Source organism: Squalius cephalus, assembly GCF_949319135.1.
Source record: "Squalius cephalus genome assembly, chromosome: 8".
Classification (NCBI taxonomy): Eukaryota; Metazoa; Chordata; class Actinopteri; order Cypriniformes; family Leuciscidae; genus Squalius; species Squalius cephalus.
Genome location: NC_137129.1, coordinates 4,471,487 through 4,493,259, shown reverse-complemented (window position 1 = coordinate 4,493,259; position 21,773 = coordinate 4,471,487). Strand labels below are relative to the sequence as shown.

The following is a 21,773-nucleotide window of genomic DNA, read 5'->3' as shown; positions in this document are numbered from 1 at the left end:
TTTTTTTTACGTGTTCAACTTTCTTTAGTGTGTGTTATTCTCTATATCAGTGTCACTGAACTCACTGAAACACCTTTGTAGTCTTTCAGAAACAAACACGTTAAAATATTCCTCATTTAAATAATTCATGCAGAATAAAGGGGCGGGGCCTGGTTGAGTTAGTTCGTAGTTTGTTGAAACTGGTGGTTACGGTAAGGGGCGGGGCATTTCCCAAACATGCTTGAAGCATTTGACCAATCACAACACACTGATCCAGCCGACCAATCAGAGCACAGTGTGCTTTTCAGAAGGAGGGGCTTCATAGAGACAGGAACTAAACAGAGCGTTACTGACAGACTGGGAAGAGAGGAGCTGCAAAAATGGGGAATATTGGAAAAATATATATTTTTTTAACGTTCAAGCATGAGAACATTCTAGTAGAGCCCAAAAACTTTGTAAAAGGGCATAACAGCTCCTCTTTAATGAAACACAAATGATAATGCGCAGTAGATTAATGAGTTTTCTTAATGACAGCCTGAGGATACTGTACTGTCTTGATGAAAGTATAGCAGATACGCATTGATGAAGGATTTCTTTAGAAATCGCATTAGTGGTTTTCAAATGTAGAACTTGCGTAACACCTTTCCAGGGAACACATTATGAGTAAACGCTTATCTCGAATGCACTGCAAATCTCTTTAGATAAAAGCATCTGACAGATGTGCAGTTGTAAATCTTGCATTTTTCAAGGGTGACTAAAAGCCTGTTCACACCCATGTGAACCGTAACTATAAAGTTTTGATAATTGTTCTGATTCTGACAACAGGTAAGTCCACACCGCAAATACACTGGAACGATTTCACTGGAATCACTTTCAGAATGATTTCATTTCCTGCTGATGAATGATAAAAAGATGAAAGCATTAAAAACCAGAATCAGAATAGTTCATTGTTCCATCACAAAAGTACAATGAATATAAAGCCTGATGTATTAAATATTAGTATATATATATAAAAAAAAAAAATTGTTTATTATGAAATATAAAGTAAATTCTAACAAATGACTGACAAATTATATAGTGAGAATGTGGAGCTCACAGTCAAGAAACGCATCGGTTTTATTCAGAGGCTCAAAATGAGGCTCAGATGTTGCAAAAAAGTACAAAGCTTTCACCTTAAAAATAATGAGTTAACTCAAAATGTGAAGTACTAAATGACAACTTGGAAATTTGAGTTGACTAAACTTACAATTTTAAAGCAGCACAAACACTTTTTTAAGTTGAAACAACAATTTTATAAATTGTATCTGATAGCTTATAAAATAAATCAATATTTTTATAACGGACTACTTAAAAATGCATATAAATAGTTGTCTCCCAATAATATGTCTTAGTAAGAAGATATTTAAATGTTTTATGATTATCAACGTAATAGTTTTAGTTATGAAGGGCAAAACACAATGTAATGCAATAAAATGACGATAGAGAAAAAATATGATATGCACAATTTTATGCATTATATTAAAAATCTTTGTGTACTGTTGTTGTTGTCTGTGACCAAGACAAATTCCTTGTGTTTGCCAATAAATCTTATTCAGATTCTTATTCTTAAAAGCCCTTTTTAAGAGTCCAAACAGTAGCATGAAATAATTTCAGAGGTATTATCAAAAACATATGTCCACTACTACAGACACACACAAAAAAACGATATGCAGCAGAGTCTGATGGACATCTTGATAGGGGAGGAGAGGCAGGGAGGGAAGACGGGCTGCAGGGGGCATAACCATTCCTCAACCACACGAGGAGGAGAATCCAACCAATGCCCTCCTCTTCTCACACACGCCATAGCGTACAGAAGAGAAAGAGGAGTGTGTGTGAGAGAGAGAGAGAGAGAGTGGAGTTCTGGTCTTCCCTGCTTCCACATCCATCCAGTCTCAACCACTGAAGTCAGAGGGGAGTAGATCACTAGAGGCCGTGCGCGCGCTGCTACTCCTCCTCGGTCTTCGCGTGGTTTTGCGGGGATTTGACCGTGTGCCGTACGCGATCACGGATGCGCCGACAAAAGCGCCTGCCCTGAAGTTGGATACCGAAAACGAGAGGTTTACTCCTACCTAGTACCTTAACGAGGAGCGGGGTGACGAGAGCCCCGTGTTTTGCCGTGTTCGGAGCACCATGAAGCGCCCGTGCTGGACGGCGCTCGCGCTGCTGCTGCTGGCGCAAACCGCACTGGTAAGAATGACACTCTATTGTGATCTATTGTTAGGAAGAGGGGCGATTTACCGCCGGTCACATGCGCTCAACAATCGGGATTATGTTCGTGCGTGTTTGCGGTAATCGTTATGAGAGAGGGTGCATTGTATGGGCATTAATTAGGCGACAGGAGCCGTGTTGCAAATCTTGGACGCGACCCACATTCTCTCGGCTGACCGCAGACAGCGCGTCTCTGGCGGCCTGGGGAGCGCGGCGGGCGGGCTGGAGGAGCTCCGTGCTGGGACCCACGACTCACGGACACGGTGCGGGTTTCCATTGAGCACCTTTGCCTTGTTTGGCCATTTTGGTCTGGATGTGGGTGGGTAGGTGGGTGTGTGTTGGTGTTGTGGGTCACAGACGGACCGTTACGCTAGCCGCCTTCCCCGGTTGTCTGATTATGTTGGCGTGGAGCTTGTGTGTGCGCGCGTGTCATGATAAACTATAATTAACGCGTCGCATCTAATTATGGTTTAATTACTAGCCCTTTGTCCCTCATGTTTGCCTGTCGGTGGTCCCTCCACACGTACCGCTCTCTTTGAGGTCAAGAGTGATCGGTGGGCTCCAGACATGCCCTGTAATTACAGCAGGGCTACATTATAATGGGTTAAATCAGGTTAAAGTAGGTAAGTTAATCGGCGGAGGTGTTGGAAGTGTTGCCGATCGGCGGGTGATATTGACCGGAGATCGCCTGAGGAGGAGGAGGAGGGTGTGGAGGGGCTGCGGGGGGTGACGTCATTGGTTTTCGCGGCGCGAGAGAGCAACTACCTTTTTCACAGACTGTTATGACGCGTTTTAACCAATGATCTTAACCGGTTTTAACGATCAGCACCATCGTAAATCCTGCAACGTTTTTATATTATAAATTTTTTTTGTTTTAAATGTATGTACATTTATAACACTATACCTTGTATTATATTACCTTTGCATCAAATGACAAAAATAAAAATAAATTGTTAACGCTGCTGTGAGGGTATTTCTAATACTTTCTCTCTTCTGGCTGACGTTATCAATATCTCTCTATTTTTTCTTTTTTTGAAAGTTGTGAAAACACTATTTTGGAGTGTTTCTTTTGCCATTTGAGCAAATGGGAACACGAAAAAATATATTTAATGTAGTCTCTGATGACTTCAGCTTCTGAGAAACTTGGAAATGTGAAAAGGTGCAATTCAGAAGGGTATCAAATTCATTCACTTTTTTTTTTTTTTGGTATTGGTTTATTTTGAGGCTGAAAAAAAAAAAAACTAGCGGAACACAGGATCTACCTCGAGACTTGTATTTACCTTTAAGCAGTGAGCGCGAGGAAATGCATTATGATGAAAACCTTAGAACAGAGCTTAGTTCCTCTCTAGAGTTTTTATTACGAATGCTATGACTTTCTATGCTATTGAGCACTTGTGTTGAGCTCAAAGCCATTATTTTAAACAGTTGACGGACAATGATAAACTACTGGTGCTACTGGTGGTCTCAAATCCATGCCAACACAGTGCCCGTCCACTTTTTCAGCAACCTTGGTTTCGGAAGTATTTTCCCCATTATTTTTTAGTATAGGGATTTAAAAAAAAAAGAGTCTTAGTTTAAGAGTTGACCCTGATGGCTTCAACAAAAGTAGCCTACCATCGATTAATAACCTCATAGCTCACAGCTGGGCTGTCTTTAACGGTTTATACGTGATTAATTAAAAAAAACGTTTCCCCTATGGAGAAAATAAATGGTATTGTTTACTTCCGGAACCCGACTAGTGCACTCTATTGGGTAGCTGAGGAGAAAATGTCGTCTTTTATGTAATATGTTGCCCACATATTAAGCTTTTTTTTGCCCACAAGTAGTTGATGAATGCTCAATTTTAACAGGCATTTTTACTTTTACAATCTAGATATAAAAGTAATCCATCATATATGTAAACAAACATGCTTTAAGTGGGCTTAAAAAACATTATTTGCACTCATGACCTTGAAAGTTTTATTTTGGTCCACTTTAGGTCTTAAGTTGACCTTCCATTCGTGTTTTTGTTGTAGTTTTGAAGTCAGTTTTTACTGACCCCTTAAGTTTGCAACAAACAAGTGAACCTGCATTGTTTGCATTCACATTTGAAGTGAATCATAGTGTAGATTTTGAGCAATCTTTACTCCAGTTAATATATATAGTTAATAATAGTGTTCACAGTCAAGATTCATGGAAACCACGCTGAGGCCGGTGAACATCCGAACACAGCAGAATCAGACAGGAACTTTAACAGCTTTTGCATTGCTTGTTCATCAAGATATGTGCAAATGTGTTTCTTCAAGTGTGTCAAAGGAATCACCTTTCTTGTCATGTGTCAAACTGAGATGTCTTGTAAGTCTAGGCTGGCTGATGAGCAAATTCACACACTTTACTGTGCAAAAATACCCACATTTGGCTGGGGTTGGGTGTTAATTTCAAAACCATGTTGTCCATTCAAAATGAATCCACACACTTTGTATAATGTGTGGTTGGTTGAGTTGTTGTGGCCACTTCAAACGGATGCGTCATGTGGATCAGGTCAGTGGTGTCATATCCTTTCTGGCATTGTGTGCCAGAGATGGAGTTTAATTTAGATCTGGGAATTGAGCTAATGGACACGCATCCGCTCCTGAGAGCTCCTGCATTTATGCGTGTGTTTTAAAGGATCATGTTGGACTCCTGGGTTCAGCACTGAATCAGTGTTTTGTGCTGTAGACGACAAAGACAACCATAGAGAGGGAGGGAGATGAGGAGGAGGGAACGAGAGAAAACGAGTAGAGAGGAATGTGTGAAGCAATTTGACACAGGAAGTTTCTGCTGCTGGCTTTCTCACTCAGCTGTATGAAGGTCTCACTTTACAGACTCACAAAAGCTAGAAAGTTTAAGGTTTTGATTGGGACATGCCACGCTCAAAGTCTGTGTTGCCTGTGAGGAGGATTAGCATTGCTTGGGAAAATAAACCAATGTGGGATTGGAGCCAAAATGTTTTGTTCAGCCTAAAATGAAAATTGTGTCGTCATTTATTCACACTCGTTTTAGGACTTTTTGATGTGTTGGTATAAAAAGGAAGACATTTTAAAGAATGTTTTTGTCTGTACAATGAAAGTCAATGGTGTCCAAAACAACATTGGACCCCATTGACTTTTAGTGCATGGCCAAAAAATGCTGAGGCTTTTCCCGCCTCAAAATATATCATTTTGTGATCCACGGAAGAAAGTCATGCATGTTTGGAACAACATGAGAGTGAGCAAAATGAACTGACCCACAAGATGTTTCTCCTAAAAGTGTTCAAATTAGCCACAATCGTTGACATACACAGTAAAGCCGGCAGGAATCAGTGTGTGTGGATGTGTCTCTCGGCAGGTGTGTGTTAACAGCCGTGGTGACCCAGATCCCTGCTGAGATAATGACCCTACAGTCTGAAAGTCAACTTCCGTCCCGTTTGAAATGATCAGAGGTGGTCTTTGGGGCGGGTCTCTGACCTTCAACATGTATAGGGGGGAAATTTCAGCGAAAACAGTCGGTAGTTGTGACACACCCCAGCAAAATCCAGTTGCACAACACTGATCGTTTGGGTTTTGGAAGAATCTGATGAGCAATATTTGACTTGCTTCATATTGACTTTTTGATCACAGGCTTTGGTGTCTTGGCAATCTGAGCACAGACATGTTTTTTAGGAACTGTAAAATGAGATTTTTTTTTTTTTCAGGAGACAAATGTGTGAGAGAAAAGACTTTCAATTTAATCTCAGTAATATGTTTACATACACTTCATTTGCATTCCATTTCAAACTAAAGCAATCATTTGTCTTTCTAAAATGTCACTTAAACACTTTTAGGCTGAGTGAAATTGCTTCAGTATGGGTTTCTAGGTCTGTTAGTCCAATAATGGGATTGAAGCTGTTTCGTTCAGCTTGTAATACAGACAATAGTTGGCTTCGGTGTTGAGAAAAGACGAATGTTGGAAATGTACTTTGTGTCTGGGAGCAACAATTGAGATATTAAAAAGGGGCTGTTCTCAAAACCCGTTACAATAGTTTTATAATATAGATAGGGATGTAACGATACCCTCATGTCACAATTCGATACATATCACAATACTGAACTCATGATATGATATTATTGCGATACACCAAGACAAGTGGTAAAAGGTTAACAAAAAATACTAAATTTGGTTTTGCATTGGTTGTGGAAATGAATAGGCTTTGACTTGGTGCTGATAATGACACCAGGATAAAAATATTCATTTTAGACGAATATGCTTGCACTCTGTCACTGACTAGATATATTTAAAATAATGTAAGCCACATTTTACTGGTAGCATAAAACATTGGCATTATCAGGACCCACAAATATTCCCCACATTGCATTATTATACATTATATTCAACATTAAATATAGTAGTGTAATGACACTAAAACTAAAAAAAAGTATTTTTTGTCTTGTTTCCAGTCCAAATAGCAAAAAAATTCTTAAATCAAGAAGCATTTATTAGATGAGTAAAATGACATAAGATATTATGTCCTGTTTTCCGGGGGATTTAATCAAAATTGAGTGAGTTGATGCTTAAATAAAGCTAAATTATCTGCCAATGGGGTAAGAAAAATAATCTTAATTCAAACAGAAACAAGATTATTTTTCTTAATAATTAATCATTTTGCTTGTTTTAAGCAAAATCTCACTTAATTTTTATTTATTTCCCCAGAAAACAAGACTTTATATCTTATGTCATTTTACTACTTTAGTAAATGGATCTTGATTTAAGAAATGTGTGATATTTGGACTGGAAACAAGACAAAAATACTAAGTAAGAAAAGCATTTTCTGAAAACTTGAATTCTTTTCTCACACAGTAATTTTTATTTTGGGTGAACTATTCACAATACAGTTTGTCACGATCCACGATACATATTGTTGCATTTTTATATTGCGATACGATATATTCTTACAGCCATAAATATAAACACACATGCCCTAGACAGACGTGTTTAACCACTGCGTGTGTTTTGCAGCTTCTCATGCATAACATGGCGTCTAGACCTTGCGTCTCACGGTGGTTTTAAATGCAAAAACACGCTCTGTGAACAGCCCCATATGTGACTTTTTTTCCCGACACTAAGCATCTGATAAAGCTTGTCAGTTCTGTAAAACAAGTTCTGCATATACATTTGAATTTGATGCTATTTTGACAGTGTATGTTCGTTCTCAGACAGTTTAACTGCTTGTGGTAACACCTGACTGCTCTAAATTTCTCAAAGCAAATCTCAGTCCTAGCCACAAGTCTTGCACCAAAACACTGTGGTAATTCCATGTTGACATAATAAGCGCATTTCCCAAGGCTTCCAGCTGAAGCGTAGTGTCGCCAAAGAAAAAACATTATCAGGTCCACCAAATGGCACTGCGTTCTGGTGTGAAAGCGCTTCATTTCGAGGTGTCAGCCGAGGAGGTTCACCTTATCAGCCCACCTGCTTCACATAAACTAAATGAGCCACATCACACTGACCTCGCTCTGACCTCCTCTCATCCGTCACACGCCTCCTGCCCGATAACCTGAAGATGATGGATGCAGGTAGGGGAAATCTGGGGCAAATCAGTGTCGTGTGTGTGTCGTTCTTTCATTCAGTTAGGAAGAATCCTCAAGCTTTCATTTATAATGTTGATTACCACAAAAAATTATTTCAACTCGTCCCTTCAGCAAAATGCTGAGTTACAATGAGGCACAATGTAAGTGAATGCTGCCGATCCATAAACGTTAAAATATCATTGTTTTAATAGCCATGAGATGAGATGCAAACAATGAGTTTGAACACGTTTTTCACCCCCCCTTGATTGGCCCTAATAATCGGTTTTTAAACAATCTAATGGTTGATAGTAAAATTAATAGCTTTTATCGGCAGATATTGGCCGATAAAAGCAATTTTTTTTCACTATCAGCTGATACTGATTATATATATATATATATATATATATATATATATATATATATATATATAGTACTGTACAAAAGTCTTAGGCATGTTAATATCCCCTCCCCAAAAATGGTTTTAAGTCAGTTATTTCTATCTTTTGCTGTAGTGTGTCAGTAAGAAATATCAGTTTACATTTCCAAACATTCTTTTTGCCATTAATTGTAATAATCCAGTGAGATTTGTGTATGCACAAGGAGTCTGACAACAGCCGGTCTGATCTGATCTCACCATCAGTGGAACGTCTGTGATTACATGAAGAAACAGAAGAAACTGAGACAGACTAAATCCAGAAGAACTGCGGGAACGTCTCCGAGACGCTTGAAGAAACCTTCCTGCAAAGCTACAGTACTGTGAAAAGTACTGGCACTTGTGTTAAAATGCTGTAAAGTGAGAATGCTTTCAAAAATAAAATCAGAAATTGAATTTATTTATGATTTAACTTCTATTAACTAATTGAAATCAATACATGGTGTAACGACCCTTTGCGTTTAAAACGGCTTTTGTCCAGGTACACTTGCGCATAGTTTTTCAGGGAGCTTTGCAGGAAGGTTTCTTCAAGCGTCTCGGAGACGTTATTGACCTTAAATAAACGAGCTTAATAAAAATGATCATTCTAGAAGAAAATTTCAGATGGCACTTAGAGGCTTTTGCATCTGAACTCTTCATATATATATTCAAATATATAAGCAAAAGAGGGTTGAATTAAAATTATTTTTGAGGTAATTAACATTATGCCACAAATGCTCTCCTCTCAATCTGTCATTCACCCTTAAAGCACCTGGAATATTCCTTTCAATCCTTGATCTGTGTAGTAATTGGACGAACAAGCTGCGATTTACTATTACAAGCTCTAACATTGTACCGTAGAAACCCATTTTAGGATCAGAGCTCGTACAGCCAGGAAAAGAGAGCAGAGCGAGGGATGAATTGCTGAGAGAGGTGGAAACAGAAAGGTGGAGACTATCGGGGCTCGCTGCTCTTTCCCAGGAGACTGTGTTCCTCTACCTGTTCTCCACAGTGTCACCATGACAACGGCACATCTCCGTCACAGCCGTATATCTCTGGTCTCTCCCTTTTCTTTGCCCCTCTCGTTCTGTCATTCACCCTTTTCTCTTTCCCTGCTTGCTCTTTTTCGTTCCGTCTCTCTGGCTAATTAAGATGCGGCTCCAGCAGTCTGATGGGGGAGGGGAAATCACTCCATACCTGAGAGAGACACAGGAAGAGAGAGAGACACGTAAACTATATTTTACAGCTGGATATGAGGACATTTATGGCTTTATAACAGGCTGTAGTGTAATATCGTTTTACGGGTTTGGTTTTATATGTGCAAATGGCAGTTTGCAGTCGGGTTCCTCAGAAAAACCCACAGCTTGATTGAATGTTTTTTTTCCCCCTCAGCTTTTCTGTCCCAAATATATGTGTGATTGCGTGTGTGTGTGTGTGTGTGCGCCATGCTATAATAAGACCCTAAATTAGAGAGCATTGGTGGGAGGCGTTCCAAAGCCACAATGATTTTTTAAGATGCCTGCCCAATCCGCTCTATAAATATGAACACGGCTATTGTAGCCAAAACAGGACAGCCCTTGCCCGGAGAAAACGTGTTTATGCGCATGTGTCCTTCCTTTTCCTCCTCCTTCCCTGTGTGTTTGTTTGTTCTGCAGATGTTCTCATGGCCTCTTGCTTGGGGAAAGGGTAGGGATAGTGACGTGTTTCCGTGGAGATAGCGGAACCACGAGAGTAATTAGGTTAACGAGTGAATGTGGGCGTGGCCTCGCGCTCAGGGGGATTGTGGTATGTCGTTAAGTTTCCAGTGGCAGGGGTGAGGCGAGACCGGTGTCTATACAATGATAAAAGCAGCCCGGAGTTAATTAGGAACGAGGAATATTTAGATAACCCTTGTCAGAGGCGACGTGCAGGCCATTAATCAACAAGATTTGCGTTTATTATAAAGACAAATGATGAACTGCGTGTAAGTGCGGGCTTTCATTCAGTTGAGAGCACATGCTCATGTGTTTAATGAGATGGCTTTGTGAATACATGGCATTATATGTTTACGTTTAGGCATTTAGCAGATGCTTTTAATCCAAAGCGGCTTTCAAATGAGGAACACCACTGGCATTTTACCATTAAACTACAACAGTCCCTGAAAACAGGGAAATTGATTTTTAACGATAGCTTATAAACCTTTAAAGACAGCCCTAACTGTGAGGTACGAGGTTTTTAATCGATGGTATTTGCGTTTACATTATTTTAGCTTTTTTCTTAAAATAATCGTGTTTAATAGCAGAATTCGTAGTGAAAACTACATTTCCCATGATGCTGTACAGAAAATTCCACCAATCAGAGAGTCGCCACAATCAAAACGCGCCAAAATAGCTTTTTAGCTCTGCCCGCTCCCATAAAGCACTGCGAATGACGTAATTAAGACGATCTCCCTATGCTCTCAAAATACTTAAATATTTGTATATGTGCATATTTTGCAAAACTTTAAATATATTGTTTATATATATATTAAGAGTTCAGATGCAAAAGCCTCTAAGTGCCATCTGAAATTTTCTTCTAGAATGATCATTTTTATCAAGCTCGTATATATAAGTTCAATAATTTCACGTAAATGGCAATGCAAATTACCTATTAATTGTCATTTAAGTGAAATTACTTAACTTAAATATATGAGCTTTATAAAAATGATCATTCTAGAAGAAAATTTCAGATGGCACTTAGAGGCTTTTGCATCTGAACTCTTCATATGTATAATATATATATATATATATATATATATATATATATATATATATATATATATATATATATATATATATATATATATATATACACACACACACATTTTTATGCTTATACAAAACCAATGCTTCATGGGATGTAGTTCTTTCCCTACAGTCATTTAGTACACAGTCTTGTACCTTTGTATACGATTTTCAAATACTTCTTTGCTTCAAATCAAACATGATGATTAATGATTCACCTTGTAGCTGATTAGCTCGGTTTATGGCCTATAAAGCTTTAACAAAGACTTAAAAAAAAAAATCCCTATGGGAGAAATGAATGGGGGAAAAAACACTTCCGGAAGCAGCGGCGCTGAAGAATTGTGCGGGAACTGTCGATATCTTAGCAAGATTGATGTGCATTCTGTGCGATGAATGTGACTGTGTATGTGTATGATTACGTTCACACAGTCGACACCTTCCATAACTCCAGAAAATGGCATCACTATTAAAATGGCATAAATGAAAGTAAATGAAGGCACGACCTCATGTCAAATGTTAATTAACCGACACAAGCTTAAAATGCTTTAAAAAAAAAAACAGTAGAATGGATTGCAAAAACAGTTTGAGAGCAAAACTGATGAGAGCGGAAAAGTTGGAAAGACAGCAATTGGATTAAAACTTTCTGATGCTGCGCCGCTCATGATGTCATTGTGTCTCTGTGAGTTACAGAAACCTCAAGTGAAAACCCCAAAACACAAGATAAGTGAGTCTAAGTCTTGAATATTTAAGAGTCAGTTCAGTTCAGAATGCTGTTTGTCACTCTCGTTTATTAAACCAAAATGACATTTTTACTCAGCAAGGATGTATTCAATTGATTAAAAGTGACAGGATAGATTGATGTTACAAAAGATTTCTATTTCAGATAAATGGTGTTCTTTTGAACGTCCTATTTATTAAAAAATAAGGTTTCCACAAAATATGAAGCAGCAGCACAACTGCTTTCAACATTTATAATATCAGAAATGTTTTTGAGCAGCAAATCAGCATATAAGAATGATGTCTGAAGGATCATGTGACCCTGAAGACTGGAGTAATGATGCTGATCTAATAGTTCTGAGGGGATTTCCTGGAGAGAAGGACTTTACATTATTTAGTAGTCAGTCCCCTTGGTGGATGAGTGTGTGTGTGTGTACTGCAGAGTATATACAAACTGTGTTCGTGACTTTTGCACTTTATTTAAATAATTCAAAAATGTTGCTTTTGAAGATACAAGTATTTGTCCATATGATCAAACTTATAACATCTGAATGGATGATTCTCTAGAGGTTTTTAGTTCCAGTGGATGCATGTTATATAATCGGACTAATATGCATAGCCGGTCTGACACCAAACAGTGTGTTCATGATTTGAAAATATTTATTATTCACACACATTTTATTTAAGGGATTTATTTATGCCAAGTAAAAACTCGGCAGAGAAAAAAACGAGCCTACAGCCAAAAGACAAAAAATGTGTGTAAAAGCACACGGATAAAGTAAACCGTCTGAGAGGATTTCATTCACACCGTGCGTCGTTTAATCCATTTGCATTTTCTTTGTTTCTCAGCCTGTATGCGCAAACACGTGCACAAAAGGTCACGCTCACCTTCAGTATAACCTCTGCTGAAGCTTAACCACTCAACAGTTGCTCGTTTTTGAAGCTCAAAGAGTCGTTTGAGAGCTTTGTGCACATTGATGTGCAAATGAACACAGCGTTTTTGCAGCTCAATAACCAGAACATCTTCCTAGGTGCAGTTAAGAGGCTCGTCGAGGCTTGTTGTTGCTCTGATAAAGTCTTTACGAAAAGATGATAAAGATGTGAACTGAGAATGTCAGAAGTGTTTCATCTTGATTGACAGACTGACCAATTATCTAGACTATTATAGTCCAGCCCATTCAGTCATTAGTGTCCATTTAGTGTCTCATTTTGTAATGGTAAAATCACCAAATACTTTTATACAGGACTCTTGGTTTGTATGGAAACAGAGATTGCACATTCTTTTAAACAATAGCCCTTCGTTTCCATCAGCTGCGACCTTGGCTTGCGCACAGAGAATATTCATTTTAGGACATTTAGTCGCATGCTTTCATTGACTTCTCAGTGCAAGATGATGTAATTCAGAGTATTATTGCGCACTTTATTGAATAACCAGTGTAGGTTGTTTTTGTGACTGGAGAGAGAATGCTTTACTTTGTATTCATCCATCCATTCTTGACAAAAACAAGCATTATAATCTGTACCACGGACATGATTGTGAAGTTGTTTTAAAAAATGTGATGAAATGTCAGAATGTTGGCTGAAGTGATTGTGTTCTGCTCAGCCAGACTGTTTGATAAGAGGGAGCTGGCACACACACGCACACACACACGCACACACGGCGGATGAAATGCAGACTTCTGTCAAGTGTGGAGAATGACTAAGAGATAGACCCTGTAAATAACACTCTTTCAGTTCTGCACAAGAGCCGTGATATCACACAAATGAATGGTGAAGATATAAAAAGAAACTCTTTCAGTGGTTTAAAACATTGAAGTGGTTTTGTCTTCTTGTTTCAATTAAATTAATATTGTACACACATATTCATTACATGTGTAATAGAAGATTGACATAATTAATAGATAAGATTGATGGATAGTTCACCCTGTCAACCTGAATGCTGTCTTTTCTCCACAAAACACAAGGGAGATCATTTTCATTATTCATTTAAATTTGAATAGTCACTAAATTTTAATGACTTAAATGAAATGAAAAATCAACCTGTCTATTTTCTAAATATGTTATTGATGAACAATTCATCCATGCATGTTTAAAAAAAAATTCAACATTGTAATTTTAAATCAAAATGTCATAACTACATTTGCTGGTGAAATGAAAGACTTCTGTCTGGTGATGTATGCAGGACTTCTCCAATCATTTGAGATGGTCCTCACTGCAGAGCATAAAATCCGGGGGGAGGAGTCGGATAAAATCCAACTCCTCCCACCTTACATACCTAAACCTACCAATCTCCACCCCCTGATCCCTAAACCCACCCCTAAACCTACCCATCTCCACCCCTAAACCTACCAATCTCCACCCCTTATATAAGATCCGACTCCTCCCCTCGGATCTTGTGTACTGCATTGAGGTGCTACTGGATCATTTAGTCCACTTAAACCCCGCCCCTTTTTACAGTTGACCGCAAACTCTCGTTCAGATTTTTCCATCCAATTGACAAATGATGGATGATAAAACAAATAATAAAACCAAGTCCCCAACCTACATTTTTTTCTGTTTTGATAATCCATTTCACTCAAATGTATCAAAATAGGGAAGAGAAGATCTGCCACTACTTCCGTTACATCGCACTTTTTGGTCTTTCTGACACACAAAACCACCATATGACTGTATGTTACTTGTGTTATGCTTTTTTGCCCTTTTTGTAGCTTTACAGCCTCTAGTCAGAAAAGAAGGCGGAGCCTCAGAGCCGCACCTACCTATTACATCATTTCCTAGAAAGTTTTCTTGGCAAGATGTTTCGAACTCCAAACGAACTTCGTTTTGGTCACATGTCAATTTTGCTCTATGTAGTCAATTAGGGATCCTTCAGTTAAGTCACTTCACATGTGCACTGTTCACCATGATGGTTTTGAATTGCCAAACAATGGGAGATTATTTTCCTTTTTCATGATTGAAATCACTTCAAAAAGGAGTTAAGTTACAGCTAAGTGCAAAATGTGCAGCGCAAGTCTGTTATATCGGCTACATAAAATTAGAATGAGAACGTTATAATTGACCGTTCGCAAAGACCCGCCCGCTTTAGTTACTGTTGCATCGCGGAGTAGAGAGGACACTGACAGACAGGACAGACCAGGTTACTTTTGATATGAAACAAAGTCTCAACTTTTAAATTTGGTCATTTTTTAAAGAAATTTAAACAATAAATACCATTTTGTGGCTCTTTAATGTGTCTGACAGATCGCTGTAGAGTCTCAGTTAAAGCTGCTCGACCATCTCTTCCCTCTAGTTCATTTATAGCATCAAATAAACATGAAAGAACATAAGAAGGGATGTTGTTTTAACCGCGGAAAGACGTCAGTACACCGTTTTTCAAGTTCAAATCCACTGACATTAATCTACTAACTCTCCTGACTGCTTTGTCGGACAAAAAATGGCGGATTATGATTGGTCAGATCGCCTGTCAATCAAATTCCCTGCGAAGGGTCAATGGTGTGCTTGGGACATGGCTTTTAATGGTGAGAAAAATTTGGATTTAGATTTATTAGCCAATACATCTGTTGTCAGCTTTCAAATGTAAAGAATTATCGGTTATCTGTATCTGCCAAAATATTCATATCGGTGCATCTTAACTGTTTGGTTACCGACATTCTTCAAAATATCATCTTTTGTGTTCGGCAGAAGAAAGAAATTCAGTTTTGAACAACTTAAGGGTGAGAAAACTACATAATTTTCATTTTTGGGTGAACTATCTCTTTAAATTGCATATGATCTTCTCTCAAGGCCACGGCCTGCATCATCAACCATCTGCTGGCTGTCAGGTCCACCACAGATATCATGGAGTTGAAGGCCTCTGACTCAAACGTGATGTCAAGGCTCAGGCTCACACCTCCCCCATCCTTTGGCCTCCGAGTCAAGAGCTTAGGCCAAGATCAGCTCCACACTGTCATTTACGCAAACCCTGAATGATAGTACAGCTGATATCGCTGTGACTGAAGCAAAACCAAGGTTCTCCAGCGATCACCGCTTTACTGTCAGAGGAATAAACGAGTCAGTAAAGTTCATTATAGAGCGCAGATAAAATCAAGAAGTGTTGACCAAAGCGCTGACCAGCATAATTATATTCAAATAAATTCCTATAGCACAGCAAAAATAAAAGAGGGAAGCCTGTAATTAAAGTGAACTGTACAGTTTGTTTTTTTAGGGTTAACTTGTGTTAAAATGATCCAGTCAGAAATTGAGATTTACTTTTTTTTTTTTTTTTTGTCAGTATAATAGACACCGGCAAGTGTAGACATTATATTCAACCGTATGCTGAGATCTGATATTTGACACAACTACAGTTTGTTGGGAATAACTTTGTCTATTAACCCTTTTATTAGTCTATACTTGTGGTTATGGTTATTGGTAGATGGAAAAAAGTCTCCTATGCTCATCAAGGCTGAATTTATTTGATCAAAAATACAGTAATATTGTGAAATATTGTTACAATTTAACACATATACATAATACATTTCAAAATGTAATTTATTCCTGTGATCAAAGCTGAATTTTCAGCATCATTACTCCAGTCTTCAGTGTCACATGATCCTTCAGAAATCAGTATAATATGATGATTTGCTGCTCAAGAAGCATTTCTGATTATTATCAATGTTGAAAACAGTTGTTTTGCTTAATGTTTTATGGAAACCGTGATAAGCATCAGGATTTTTTGATGAATGGAAAGGAAACAGCATTTATATAGCATTTTATGCATCCTTTCTGAATAAGTATCTGAAGTATTTATTTCTTTTGGGAAAAAAAAAAGGTATTATAGATAGTCTAAAAAAATCCACATATTGTGCGACTTGTCTGTCTATCATTAGTCTATACAGCATATGCTCATGCAGTGTGTGCATCTAATGTACGTAAGGAAAAGGATCTCAGTGTCTTTCAGAATATCATCACTATTTGTATCTAATTGGTGTTATGACTATATTTTGACATGTCAGGTATAAGAGCAGCTGTGTTTGGAGGAATGCGAGTGTCACGCTGTGCACACAGTGTTTCCCACGCAGTGATTTTCAGGATAACCCCAGATAAACTTTCCTGCTAGAACAAATGGATGCATGCTAATTTGTCAATGAAGACACGCTGCAAATGTGTTAAATAGCTGCCTGTCATTTCGTGCATTTGCACAAGCAGGTGGAGTGTGATGGAGAGAGAGAGAGAGAGACCGGAATCAGCTGCCTCAGTCAATCTATTTTCTTCTCCATTCCTTCCTGCTAATCTCCTCACTTATCATGTTGTGCATGGAAAGTGATATTGATCAATATGAGTTAAGTGAGATGTGTGTCCGTTCAGGCAGATGTGTTGGAGAGCAGATTACACTTCTGCTAATCCACAAGTGTAGGGATGAAAGATTACAGCAGAATTACCTGCTGGAGGTAGAGCTAACTGACTCGCAGAGAGAGAGAGTTAAACACAGTTACTTAAGAGCTTTGTGGGATGGTACACAGACCAGGACACTCGACACAACCTAGATTAGAGAGAGAGCGACAGAGACAGAGACAGAGAGAGAGAGAGAGAGGTCACTGCAGCTCCAGACTGCGACTACAGAAAACGTTCTTTTGGGTGAATCGGGTTCATCTGGTGAGAAGTGACATGTGATGTCCAAAACATGAGCGAATGATTCTTATGAGCAGGAAGTTTTTAAAGAGGACCGATTATGCTTCTTCATATGCTCAACTTTCTTTAGTGTGTAATGTCGCTGTTTGAGCACGAAAAACCAGCGGGACATATTCTCTATATCAGTGTCACTGTTTCTGAACTCCCTGAAAGACCTTGTGGTAGATTTTTTTTCTTCTTTCATACATGACTTCTTTCATACAAGTCTACCTGAGTCTCGTCTACTAATCGACATCCCCGAACATCTCCAATCGACGTTAGTTTTCCTGAATCTGGGTCTATTCTACTAATCGACGTCCCCGAACGTCTCCATTCGACGTTAGTTTTCCTGAATCTGGGTCTAATCTACTAATCGACGTCCCCGAACATCTCCAATCGACGTTAGTTTTCCTGAATCTGGGTCTCGTCTACTAATCGACGTCCCCGAACGTCTCCAATCGACGTTAGTTTTCCTGAATCTGGGTCTCGTCTACTAATCGACGTCCCCGAACGTCTCCAATCGACGCTAGTTTTCCTGAATCTGGGTCTCGTCTACTAATCGACGTCCCCGAACGTCTCCAATCGACGTTAGTTTTCCTGAATCTGGGTCTCGTCTACTAATCGACGTCCCCGAACGTCTCCAATCGACGTTAGTTTTCCTGAATCTGGGTCTCGTCTACTAATCGACGTCCCCGAACGTCTCCAATCGACGTTAGTTTTCCTGAATCTGGGTCTCGTCTACTAATCGACGTCCCCGAACGTCTCCAATCAACATTAGTTTTCCTGAATCTGGGTCTCGTCTACTAATCGACGTCCCCGAACGTCTCCAATCGACGCTAGTTTTCCTGAATCTGGGTCTCGTCTACTAATCGACGTCCCCGAACGTCTCCAATCGACGTTAGTTTTCCTGAATCTGGGTCTCGTCTACAATCGACATCCCCGAACGTCTCCAATCGACGTTAGTTTTCCTGAATCTGGGTCTATTCTACTAATCGACGTCCCCGAACGTCTCCAATCGACGTTAGTTTTCCTGAATCTGGGTCTCGTCTACTAATCGACGTCCCCGAACGTCTCCAATCGACGTTAGTTTTCCTGAATCTGGGTCTCGTCTACTAATCGACGTCCCCGAACGTCTCCAATCGACGCTAGTTTTCCTGAATCTGGGTCTCGTCTACTAATCGACGTCCCCGAACGTCTCCAATCAACATTAGTTTTCCTGAATCTGGGTCTCGTCTACTAATCGACGTCCCCGAACGTCTCCAATCGACGCTAGTTTTCCTGAATCTGGGTCTCGTCTACTAATCGACGTCCCCGAACGTCTCCAATCGACGTTAGTTTTCCTGAATCTGGGTCTCGTCTACAATCGACATCCCCGAACGTCTCCAATCGACGTTAGTTTTCCTGAATCTGGGTCTATTCTACTAATCGACGTCCCCGAACGTCTCCAATCGACGTTAGTTTTCCTGAATCTGGGTCTCGTCTACAATCGACGTCCCCGAACGTCTCCAATCGACGTTAGTTTTCCTGAATCTGGGTCTCGTCTACTAATCGACGTCCCCGAACGTCTCCAATCGACGCTAGTTTTCCTGAATCTGGGTCTCGTCTACAATCGACATCCCCGAACGTCTCCAATCGACGTTAGTTTTCCTGAATCTGGGTCTATTCTACTAATCGACGTCCCCGAACGTCTCCAATCGACGTTAGTTTTCCTGAATCTGGGTCTCGTCTACAATCGACATCCCCGAACGTCTCCAATCGACGTTAGTTTTCCTGAATCTGGGTCTATTCTACTAATCGACGTCCCCGAACGTCTCCATTCGACGTTAGTTTTCCTGAATCTGGGTCTAATCTACTAATCGACGTCCCCGAACATCTCCAATCGACGTTAGTTTTCCTGAATCTGGGTCTCGTCTACTAATCGACGTCCCCGAACGTCTCCAATCGACGTTAGTTTTCCTGAATCTGGGTCTCGTCTACTAATCGACGTCCCCGAACGTCTCCAATCGACGCTAGTTTTCCTGAATCTGGGTCTCGTCTACTAATCGACGTCCCCGAACGTCTCCAATCGACGTTAGTTTTCCTGAATCTGGGTCTCGTCTACTAATCGACGTCCCCGAACGTCTCCAATCGACGTTAGTTTTCCTGAATCTGGGTCTCGTCTACTAATCGACGTCCCCGAACGTCTCCAATCGACATTAGTTTTCCTGAATCTGGGTCTCGTCTACTAATCGACGTCCCCGAACGTCTCCAATCGACGCTAGTTTTCCTGAATCTGGGTCTCGTCTACTAATCGACGTCCCCGAACGTCTCCAATCGACGTTAGTTTTCCTGAATCTGGGTCTCGTCTACTAATCGACGTCCCCGAACGTCTCCAATCGACATTAGTTTTCCTGAATCTGGGTCTCGTCTACTAATCGACGTCCCCGAACGTCTCCAATCGACGCTAGTTTTCCTGAATCTGGGTCTCGTCTACTAATCGACGTCCCCGAACGTCTCCAATCGACGTTAGTTTTCCTGAATCTGGGTCTATTCTACTAATCGACGTCCCCGAACGTCTCCAATCGACGTTAGTTTTCCTGAATCTGGGTCTCGTCTACAATCGACGTCCCCGAACGTCTCCAATCGACGTTAGTTTTCCTGAATCTGGGTCTCGTCTACTAATCGACGTCCCCGAACGTCTCCAATCGACGCTAGTTTTCCTGAATCTGGGTCTCGTCTACTAATCGACGTCCCCGAACGTCTCCAATCGACGTTAGTTTTCCTGAATCTGGGTCTCGTCTACTAATCGACGTCCCCGAACGTCTCCAATCGACGTTAGTTTTCCTGAATCTGGGTCTCGTCTACTAATCGACGTCCCCGAACGTCTCCAATCAACATTAGTTTTCCTGAATCTGGGTCTCGTCTACTAATCGACGTCCCCGAACGTCTCCAATCGACGCTAGTTTTCCTGAATCTGGGTCTCGTCTACTAATCGACGTCCCCGAACGTCTCCAATCGACGTTAGTTTTCCTGAATCTGGGTCTCGTCTACAATCGACATCCCCGAACGTCTCCAATCGACGTTAGTTTTCCTGAATCTGGGTCTATTCTACTAATCGACGTCCCCGAACGTCTCCAATCGACGTTAGTTTTCCTGAATCTGGGTCTCATCTACTAATCGACGTCCCCGAACGTCTCCAATCGACGTTAGTTTTCCTGAATCTGGGTCTCGTCTACAATCGACATCCCCGAACGTCTCCAATCGACGTTAGTTTTCCTGAATCTGGGTCTATTCTACTAATCGACGTCCCCGAACGTCTCCATTCGACGTTAGTTTTCCTGAATCTGGGTCTAATCTACTAATCGACGTCCCCGAACATCTCCAATCGACGTTAGTTTTCCTGAATCTGGGTCTCGTCTACTAATCGACGTCCCCGAACGTCTCCAATCGACGTTAGTTTTCCTGAATCTGGGTCTCGTCTACTAATCGACGTCCCCGAACGTCTCCAATCGACGCTAGTTTTCCTGAATCTGGGTCTCGTCTACTAATCGACGTCCCCGAACGTCTCCAATCGACGTTAGTTTTCCTGAATCTGGGTCTCGTCTACTAATCGACGTCCCCGAACGTCTCCAATCGACGTTAGTTTTCCTGAATCTGGGTCTCGTCTACTAATCGACGTCCCCGAACGTCTCCAATCAACATTAGTTTTCCTGAATCTGGGTCTCGTCTACTAATCGACGTCCCCGAACGTCTCCAATCGACGCTAGTTTTCCTGAATCTGGGTCTCGTCTACTAATCGACGTCCCCGAACGTCTCCAATCGACGTTAGTTTTCCTGAATCTGGGTCTCGTCTACTAATCGACATCCCCGAACGTCTCCAATCGACGTTAGTTTTCCTGAATCTGGGTCTATTCTACTAATCGACGTCCCCGAACGTCTCCAATCGACGTTAGTTTTCCTGAATCTGGGTCTCGTCTACAATCGACGTCCCCGAACGTCTCCAATCGACGCTAGTTTTCCTGAATCTGGGTCTCGTCTACTAATCGACGTCCCCGAACGTCTCCAATCGACGCTAGTTTTCCTGAATCTGGGTCTATTCTACTAATCGACGTCCCCGAACGTCTCCAATCGACGTTAGTTTTCCTGAATCTGGGTCTCGTCTACTAATCGACATCCCCGAACGTCTCCAATCGACGTTAGTTTTCCTGAATCTGGGTCTATTCTACTAATCGACGTCCCCGAACGTCTCCAATCGACGTTAGTTTTCCTGAATCTGGGTCTCGTCTACAATCGACGTCCCCGAACGTCTCCAATCGACGCTAGTTTTCCTGAATCTGGGTCTCGTCTACTAATCGACGTCCCCGAACGTCTCCAATCGACGTTAGTTTTCCTGAATCTGGGTCTCGTCTACAATCGACGTCCCCGAACGTCTCCAATCGACGCTAGTTTTCCTGAATCTGGGTCTCGTCTACTAATCGACGTCCCCGA

The 21,773-nt window shown here is 40.6% G+C and overlaps 1 protein-coding gene across 1 annotated transcript in view; it reads left to right on the top strand.

Moving 5' to 3' along the window:
• Nucleotides 1-1,777: 1,777 nt before the first annotated feature.
• Nucleotides 1,778-21,773, top strand: part of sdc3 (syndecan 3) — a 41,966-nt gene continuing 21,970 nt past the window's right edge. Inside the window, exon 1 of the mRNA XM_079879150.1 lies at nucleotides 1,778-2,205. Within this exon, the coding sequence (XP_079735276.1) occupies nucleotides 2,149-2,205 (57 nt within the window). The 5' untranslated portion in view covers nucleotides 1,778-2,148. The remainder of the gene's footprint in view (nucleotides 2,206-21,773) is intronic.